Here is a 9,576-nt window from a genome sequence, read left to right on the forward strand (position 1 = left end):
TGACGTGCGTAACAAAAGCACTGCCTCTCTCAGTTATACAGTTAACGAGCAATAAAAACAGCGATAATGACAATATAGCCTGGAATAACGTTGGCTTTTTTTGGTCTAGATTGATTTTTTTTTTTTCCTTTCTTTTTTCGCACTAAATGAGGCAGCTAAGTGACATAAATGGACGCTTTGTGAGAATATTACTTATTTTTATTCCAAGTAATTTCTAACAAGTCAATAGCAGAAAGAGTGGTCTTCAACATTGTTGGACAGATTATCGGATGGCTCGGTTCAACCGCCGGCCGCACAAGAGATTGGATCGATTTGGGATGTCAGTAACAAGCTTCAAGACTTGAAACAACATGCTTTCTGCACTCACTGCTCTACTTCTTGATGGTGTGCACAGCCACAGAGTCAGAAACTGGCTTGAAGATGTGGTCTATGATGTTGATGACTTGCTAGACTAGTTCTCGACCCGTCAAGCCTTGCAACAGATCTGATGCGTGGAAACAGAAACATAATTAAGATTGCTGAAGAGGAGGCGAGGATTGGCCTAAGATTGCTAGAATCAGTTTGATCAAATGATTCTGGTATTTCAAAATCAGTTTCAGGTACATATGTAAATCAACTATAAAGTGCTAGTTGTTTCTTGTCATTGTCATCTTCATTCACTTTTGACGACACAAAAACGGCCATCAAAAGTCTTAAAAGTTATTTTAATAAATGATTTTAACATAAAACTGTTTATTTGTTGAAACAACAATTAATATTCACAATGCAAACAACAATTTGCAAAGAAATAGATTGTTGACCCTCCTCATTTATAGTCATCATTAATATATATATATATATAACCCAAATATTTCCAAAACTTTAACAAAGCTTCTCTACAAAATCTAGCTAAGAAAAGAAAACTTAAATATAGAGTGAAAAAAATGTATATAAATCCAAAAGAAATTCTTAAAGTAATTGATTTTGGTGGTCATGGTTGTGCAACGAACGTGATGGCAACGTAACATCGACGATGGTTGGCATGGTCATCAGGGCTGCGTAGGCGGCGATGAAAGGGTTTGGAGATAAAGATATTTTGTAAGAAGATTAAATTACACTTGACAAAAGATTAAAAAACACTAGAGAAAAAAGTAAAAGAATAATAGAAATAAGAAAAAAAGTAAAAATAAATAAAAGCGTGATTAGATATAAGAAAATTTTAAAAATAAATATAAATGAGAGAAATGAGAGGTTAACATGTGATAAAAAGAGGAGCAATATCTTTACTTTTTTATGTATGTTAGATATAAAAAAAACTAACTATGAAACAGAAAAAATGAAAAGAATTTGACATACCAATTACATTTCCAAAAAAAAAAAAAAAAGAAAAAAGAATTTGGTACAACTCTTGTAAGATTTTGTAAGCAACACGACTGCCCACGTTAGCGCCACGTGTATCAAGCAGAAACACGGAAGAGCAAACTGAAACCGAACGTGGAATTCTTCACAAACTCTCCTCTGTCTTGCCACAAACAAGCGTCGAAAAAAAATAAAAAAACTATTCCAATGCAAGAGCAAAATCCCCAAACCACCCTTCCAGTTGAAAATGCTTCTCCGTTTCTTCTGTTTCGGTTTCTTTTCTTTGCTTTAGGCGTTCGCTTCTGCGAATGGTATATTCTTTATTCTCTTGGGTTCGATTCTCTGTGTCTCAGAAATAAATCCCCACACTCTTTTTTTTTTTTTTTTTTAATTCTATTATTCTCTTCGGTTTTCTGTCAACTATTTCTCTCCAAATCTTGTCTTATTGTTTTTTTTTTTTTTTCGTTCCCTCGAAAATACTCTCATCAGGTAAGTAAGGTTGATATAATTAGTGCTTCTTTTTTTCTCCTTTTTTTTAAAATTTTTATTTTCATTTTTCTTTGTACTGGGAGATGAATTCGTGGGATTATAAGCATTTATTAAGTTGTTGGCTCCGTTTGATTTGGTACAATCAATGAGTTCAGTTTTTTTGGGGTGAATTTCTTTACATTGGCAATGAATTCGTGGAATGTTAAGCAAATTTTCTTTTATTTTTTTTAAGGATTTTTTAAAACATGGGTTTTCATTTATTTAAGTTTTTGGTTTAGTTTTAGTACAAGCAATGGATTCTAACATTTGGGTATTCGAAATTAGAAGTTGATCCTTGGTTTCCAAGTGGTGGCTGTCGTAAATTTGTGTTAAAGTTTTCATTTTGATTCGAGTTAGGAAGCCATTTCTGAATTCTCATTCGGTTTAAGTCAATGCCTGCTTTGCTTTGTTTTACAATGTCTAGATTTGGGACATCAAAGTTAAATCTTGTCGTGTTCTTTGATTTAATTTTACCATATTCCAAATATTTATATTAGTGTTTTTTTTTTTTTTTTTTTTTTTTTAAAATTACACCCGGGAATTTTTTTTTTTTTTTGAAAATTACATCCGTGAATTTTGTGTTTAGATCTCTCTCCCTCTCTCGGTTTTGGTTATAGAACATAAGTAATGTCTATATATGAGAGAAAAATCGTAAATTTGTTAAAATATTTTTGTGTGGCTTTTTTGGTACCATTATTGATTGTTTTTACTTGTTTGCACCAAAACTCTTGAGTTACATTTCTAAGAATTGTTGAGATTGTTAATAGTCATTATGAATTCTTCTGAAGACTTTACTTTTCCTCTTCTTTACGGTTAACATAATAGAATCAAGTTTTTAAAAACATTTTTCTAACTGTGGGCCTTCTACAAAATGCAGTGTGTTTCTTGCGTAACGCGTATTTGAAGATGGCGATGATGATCATGATGACGGTTCCAGTTTCATTAATTAATTTATTTATTTAACTATGCTTCAACTCCAATATGGACAAGATATAGATTGAACGTTTTGAAAAGGTATAGTGGTAAGGAAAAAAAAACACAGACATTGTAATTCTGGTCTCGAAATTGTTCGGTTGCCAGCGTTTGTTGTTGATAATAAAAGAATCAAGCTTGTTGTCTAAAAGATTATGGAGGTGCTAGTCTCACCTCAAGGACAAAAGCAACAGTTGCAGACCTGGGGTCGCAAAATTGTCTCAGTTGGGTCCCACAAAGATCTATGGCTTGCCGTGCGAGAGGGCTCCTTGGCCGATGTGGATTCAGCATTGGCCCTCTTGAAGAAGAATGGGGGTAACATCAATGCGAGAAACGCATTTGGTCTTACCGCACTCCATATTGCTACTTGGAGAAACCATGTCCCTATTGTTAGGAGGCTTCTTACGGCTGGTGCCGACCCCGATGCCAGGGTTTGTTGCTTGTTTAACCTTGGATTATATTTTTGCTTTTGTATTCTAGAAGGAATATAAGAAATTACCTTGTGTTCTTGATTGTGGAATGGAATAAGTTTGATCTGAATATAATTGTTGGTTAAGTATCAATAACGATATCTTGTGTTGGGAAGTGAATTATATGCTTTGCTAAGAGGGTGGTAAAAGTATGATGCCTTTCATGTATGTTATAATAATGTATTAACATTTTTCCAAATGTGAGCATCTTTCGGTGGGAAGTTGAGAATCTTTCTGGGTGACTGTTATTTTGATGAAAAAGGAAGAAGTAGATTATGTATCAGAATAAATGGAAGGATTCTGTTTCTCTTTACTATAGGTACTTTTGTAAGTTGAACAATATTAAAGAGAGAGCCAATTCTGTTCATTATGGAATGTCCTGGTCATATTTAATGTGTTTTAAGCAGATGACTGAAAATTTTAAAGTACACACATAAAGTTTGACACCAAGATTGTTCTTAAGCTGGTATTAATTGTGAACTTTGTCTAAGTTATATACCTATTACGCTGGCTTCATAAGCCTCTTTCTTTCTTTCTTTCTTTCTATTTTTATTTTTTTATAGATGTTTGGGCTTTGAAAGCTTGATTTTTTTTTTTTTTTTTGTCTGAAACTTGTACAAAAGAATTTCATGTTTCCAGTATATCTTGTGTGGCAGTCAAATTTTGTTAGTTCCTGTGGTTTAGTTTGCAATGTGAGATAACTTCTTTCAAACATTTGTATTGTAGATGATAGATGGCAAGTTATTCCAAAAAACTTAACAGGTGGGAGAGTGCAAATTAACTTAACTTAACAGAAGAAATTTTAGATTTGAGAAGAAAAATATTTGAGGAAGATCAAGATTGCAAATTTTGGTTGAAGTATTTTTTAAGTTGGATTTCTGCTGGTTAAAATTTTATGATTTCCATCTTGCCCAACCCCGATTACCACATGTTTCAGGATGGGGAATCAGGATGGGGTAGCCTTCACAGGGCACTGCATTTCGGTCATCTTGCCGTGGCAAGCATCCTTCTCCAATCTGGTGCTTCTATTACGTTGGAGGACTCTAAATCTCGAACACCGGTTGATCTCCTATCCGGGCCCTTATCAAAGGTTGTTGGGAGCGGACGTAACTCGGGTATGCCTTATTGTGTTTCCACATGCTTTCTGCGGACCTTGTCGTATTTCAAACTGAATCACTATGGCTAATAAACTGAGTTCTTGTTCATCCTGTCTTTAGTAGTGACAGAGGTCTACAGTTGGGGAAGTGGTGCCAACTACCAACTTGGAACTGGAAATGCACATATACAGAAGTTGCCTTGCAAGGTTGACTCGCTTCATGGCTCACTGATCAAGTTGGTTTCTGCTGCCAAGTTCCATAGTGTTGCTGTAACTGCTAAAGGAGAAGTCTTCACTTGGGGTTTTGGAAGAGGGGGGCGACTTGGGCATCCCGATTTTGACATACACAGGTAGCTCATTGATGATTCATTGTATGTGGATAGTGATTAAGTTTCTCCATTACTTGTTCTTTAAATTCCTTGTCAGTCAATGATATTTTTTAATCATAGCAGAGAGCATTTTAAAAGTGACAAGTGCTTTCTTGCTTTTTTGTTTTGAGGACCTCTTGTCCTCTCTTGTATTGTTTCATCTATTTTATCATTAAAGTTGTTTCTGTTTCAAAAAAATGATATTTTTTAATCATTTTGCTATTGTGTTTAAGGATTTCCCAATTTCTACAATCGTACGAATTCACAAATTGTTTTGTGGTTTGCCTTGGTCTTGTCTCTCTTTGAACAGCTATGTTAAGTTGTAGTAGGCTGATCTTTGGTTCTGCTTTGATACATATATTTTTCCTCAATAAAATTTGTTTTTTTATTGAAAAACAGGGATAGCTGTTCATGTTAGTGTTTGTTGTTCAACGTTCTTTCTTTCTTCTACACTAGTGTACTGTAGGTGTTTGGACGTGTTATATTGATGCATAGAGGTGCTATATGGGTGTGAATGTGATTTCTGTTTGTTTACTACTTCTTATGTTAAAAAATTTTTAGTCAGCATTTTAATTTCCTAACAAAAAAAAATCATATTTGCTGTTACATACTGTGTAGTAAGAAGATGATTTGAACTGTATGCTGCATTTGAGGATGGAAAAAAATTTCTTGAAAATTTATTTTTATTATTATTAATAATCATTATTTTTACCATTGGTTAGACACGTCTTGTTATAATGTTTGCAGTGGTCAAGCTGCAGTCATTACGCCCCGCCAGGTGGTTTCTGGTTTAGGATCCCGCCAGGTAAGGGCTGTCGCAGCAGCTAAACATCACACTGTCGTTGCTACCGAGGGTGGTGAAGTGTTCACCTGGGGATCCAACAGAGGTAAATCATAAGGGGGATTTGGGTATATAGTATCTGTTGCATGTAATGCATGATCGTCATTTTAGTATACTGATCAGTTAATGGAATGTGGATTTGATTTATATCGTTGTTTATTTTCACTTAGGATTGTGGAGAAAGCAATTTGTGAGTCATAAACGTGCTGCTAAGATTATTTGTTATTTTCAAATCATGTTATGCAGAGGGTCAGCTTGGCTATACATCTGTGGATACGCAACCCACACCTCGTAGAGTGAGTTCCCTTCGATCAAGAATTGTTTCTGTTGCTGCAGCAAATAAGCACACTGCTGTTGTTTCTGAGACTGGCGAAGTGTTCACATGGGGTTGTAATAAAGAAGGTCAACTCGGCTACGGTACATCTAATTCAGCATCAAACTACACACCAAGATTGGTTGAATCCTTGAAAGGCAAGGTTTTCACTGGCGTTGCTGCTGCCAAATGTCACACTCTTGTGTTAGGAGGTGATGGAGAGGTAACTTAAATGAATATACATTGTGGTGTAGAAGCTAAAGCACAACATAAAATTTTCGTTGAGCATTAACTAGAGCTAAACTGCTAATGTGGATACGTGACAGGTTTACACTTGGGGTCATCGACTTGTTACCCCGAAACGCGTCGTCATTGCTAGAAACTTGAAGAAGAATGGTGGGACTACTCTGAAGTTTCATCGCATGAAACGCCTTCATGTGGTTGCTGTAGCAGCAGGGATGGTACACAGTTCAGCTCTAACGGAAGATGGTGCATTGTTTTATTGGGTCTCCTCAGATCCTGATCTTAGATGTCAACAGGTTTTCCCTCTACTATACTTGTCGTCTCTTGGTTTTTTCTTAACCATTGGACGGAAATCATACTAGGTATCTTTATCTTGTTTGTTTATGTAGCTATATTCTTTATGTGGACAAAATATTGTAAACATTTCTGCCGGGAAATACTGGACTGCTGCAGTTACAGCAACAGGTGATGTTTACATGTGGGATGGGAAAAAGGGCAAGGATAGGCCACCTGTTACGACCCGCTTGAATGGCGTAAAGCGGGCTAGTTCAGTTTCCGTTGGTGAAACACACTTGTTAGTTATTGGTTCTCTTTATCATCCTGTTTATCCTCTTACTGTGGCCAAGAATCTGCAGAAGCAGAAATCAAATGTCAGCGATGAGCTAGAAGAGCTTAATGAATATCTCATGCTTAATGACGTGGATTCCTGTAACCAACTGCCTGCTGCAGATGAGGATTCTGGGAAAAAGCTTGTGCCGAGCTTAAAAAGTCTTTGTGAGAAAATGGCTGCAGAAAATTTAGTGGAACCACGAAATGCTACACAACTGCTTGAAATTGCCAACTCTCTTGGAGGAGATGATCTGAGGAAGTATTGTGAGGTACTCGTTACTAAATTAGAAGATGTTAATTTTTTTATTTGGTCTTTTGTTTATTTTGAACTTTGCACATTACCTAAATTCTGATTTTTTATTTTCCCCATTTTTGTATGGCATCCATTATTAACTAATCACGTTGAGGATATGGTTATTATTAGGAATGATACGTTTTCATTAGGTACATGCAGTTCAAAACATTTATGTTTCTTTTTTAAATATCAAATAACTAGGTTTATAAATGATTTTTTTTTCTTTTTTCTTTGTGTATCTTACTATTATTTCTCAATGCAATAGATTTTGTCGGTGGTTTTTTGATAGCATGCAATGAAATTTAGGTTACAATGGGTGTAATATCTTTGATTGTAATATTATACAATTGATTAAAAAGCAGTGTTCATTTTTTTATTTTTATTTTTTATTACTTCTCTGTATACTTACAAACTACTGTTGTTCGTTTGTTTCAGGACATTGTTATTCGTAACCTTGACTATATTTTCACTGTGTCATCACATACTATTGCAAGTGCTGCGCTGGAAATTCTAGCTGGCCTCGAAAACGCAATGGATTTGAGATCATCTGAACCTTGGAGTTATCGCCGTCTCCCAACTCCAACTGCTACTTTCCCTGCTATTATAAATAGCGAAGAGGAAGATAGTGAAAATGAGGTACAGAGAACTCGTGACCACCATAACAACAACTTCATGTTGAAGAATGAAATAAACCCGAGATTGGACTCCTTTTTGCGGCCTCAAGATGATCCGAATCAAGATATTTGCAAACAAATCCGAGTGTTACGGAAAAAGTTGCAGCAGATTGAAATGCTTGAAGCAAAGCAATATCAGGGGCATCTGCTCGATGACCAGCAAATTGCAAAGCTTCAAACAAGGTCAGTGCTCGAGAGCTCACTTGCTGAGCTAGGTGTTCCAGTCGTGACACAGCAGGTGACTGCATCTTCTTTGGGTTGTACAGATGGAAAAGGAAATAAAAAGGCCCAGGTATCGAGAAAACAGAGGAGAAAGAGCAAACAAAGGGCAGAACAAATAGAGATAGCGACTGGTATTTCTGGAACTGAACTTGGATCAGAACCTGCCTCAGAGGATTTCTTGGATATTGAAGTCCCTCAGGTCCCAAAACATAAGGTGCACCTTTTCATATTCCCTTAGTGGTTAACTCATTTATGTCTAATTGATTGTATAATCTCCCATGAGTAAATTTTACAACGATCTTAATGAAACTTACATGTGTAGAGTATGTTTTTAGTCGGTGGTTTTTATTTATTGGGTTTTGTGCATTGTAACTTTTGATAGGAGGAAGATATGAATGCTGTGTTTGAAATGACTCTAACAAAAAAAGCCATAAAGGAGTTGGCTTTCAGCGTTCAGGAGTCATCCAATTTGCCAAAGAATAAGAGTCCGTCGCCCACAGTTTTCAAGAAGAAGAATAGGAAGGGAGGGCTTTCGATGTTCTTGAGCGGCGCTCTGGATGAAACGCCCAAACATGTTGCCCCCCCTCCACCAACACCCAAAAGTGAAGGTCCTGCTTGGGGTGGGGCCAGAATTTCAAAAGGACCTGCATCTCTACGGGAGATCCAGAATGAGCAAAGCAAAACCAGGAAGAGCCAGCCAACGAGCAGCGGGGATAAGGAGGAAGATCTCGGCGATGGAAAAAGCGACAGCAAAATTCTGTTGAGTTCATTTTTGCCTTCCAAGCCGATACCAATGGCCTCAACTCAAACGTCGCAGACACATGATGGAGAGAGAAGCACACCTCCTTGGCAGTCATCGGGAACTCCCCCGCTTCTTTCTCGACCATCTCTTAGAGACATCCAAATGCAGCAGGTACAAAATTAGCTGACCCCTCTTGATTTCAAAGTTTAACTATATTATATGTCAAGTGAAAGGCATGCCCAATTTGTCATAATGTTTGTTCCACGAGTATTTCTATACATTAGTCTGTTTGCTTTTGACAACTCGTGCATACTTCAGTCCTCCAAATTCGCAGCACTCATGCTGTTTGTTCATCTCAAGCAGGGAAAACAACATCAAAGCCTTTCCCACAGTCCAAAAACAAGTGTATCTGGATTCTCGGTTACTTCTGGACAGGGCTCCCTGTCGGATTCTTCCGGAATGAGTCGCTGGTTCAAACCGGAGGTTGACGCTCCATCGTCGATACGTTCTATTCAGATAGAGGAGAAAGCTATGAAGGACCTCAAGCGCTTCTACAGCAGTGTCAAGATTGTTAAAAATCAGTCTTGAAATAACATGCCAATGTGGCTTTGTTAGGTAGTAGTTGCGGCTCTTTCTTTTCTTTTCTTTTCTTTTCTTTCATTTATTTATTTATTTTTCTATCTATGTGATAAGACCACTACTGTAAATTTTAACTGTACAGAGAATCTCAGTGTACATTCAGCTCCAAATTTGTAGTGGCAGTTGAATTTCATCATCACCCTTCTTCGGGTGTTTTATTACTACTTTTACGTTCCACATCCCAAGCTTGTCTTGGAAATAAAAAGGAGTGACTTGTTGATTATAA

General features: G+C 36.7%; 1 protein-coding gene across 2 annotated transcripts; it reads left to right on the plus strand.

Annotated features, from left to right (window-relative positions):
• The first annotated feature begins 1,515 nt into the window (after positions 1-1,515).
• LOC21397854 (bifunctional serine/threonine-protein kinase/NEDD4-like E3 ubiquitin-protein ligase) lies at positions 1,516-9,576 on the plus strand. 2 transcript variants are annotated; one of them, XM_024168825.1, is made up of 11 exons: positions 1,516-1,827; positions 2,744-3,269; positions 4,246-4,423; positions 4,526-4,754; positions 5,520-5,659; positions 5,860-6,149; positions 6,253-6,465; positions 6,559-7,047; positions 7,509-8,183; positions 8,352-8,882; positions 9,075-9,576. In XM_024168825.1, exons 2-11 carry the CDS (start codon positions 2,994-2,996, stop codon positions 9,297-9,299), a joined length of 3,246 nt encoding a protein of 1,081 aa, XP_024024593.1. In that variant the 5' UTR covers positions 1,516-1,827; positions 2,744-2,993; the 3' UTR covers positions 9,300-9,576. The 2 variants fall into 2 exon arrangements, with proteins under 2 accessions (XP_024024593.1, XP_024024600.1); XM_024168832.1 differs by having other exon boundaries at positions 1,516-1,649.

This window comes from Morus notabilis, unplaced genomic scaffold (assembly GCF_000414095.1).
Source record: "Morus notabilis unplaced genomic scaffold, ASM41409v2 Scaffold489, whole genome shotgun sequence".
Lineage (NCBI taxonomy): Eukaryota > Viridiplantae > Streptophyta > Magnoliopsida > Rosales > Moraceae > Morus > Morus notabilis.

Coding starts and splice junctions, on each gene's coding strand:
- LOC21397854 (XM_024168825.1), top strand. CDS start 2,994: ATGGAGGTGCTAGTCTCACCTCAAGGACAAAAGCAACAGTTGCAGACC. Junction 3,270..4,245: donor GTGCCGACCCCGATGCCAGG/GTTTGTTGCTTG, acceptor CACATGTTTCAG/GATGGGGAATCAGGATGGGG. Junction 6,150..6,252: donor TGTTAGGAGGTGATGGAGAG/GTAACTTAAATG, acceptor GATACGTGACAG/GTTTACACTTGGGGTCATCG.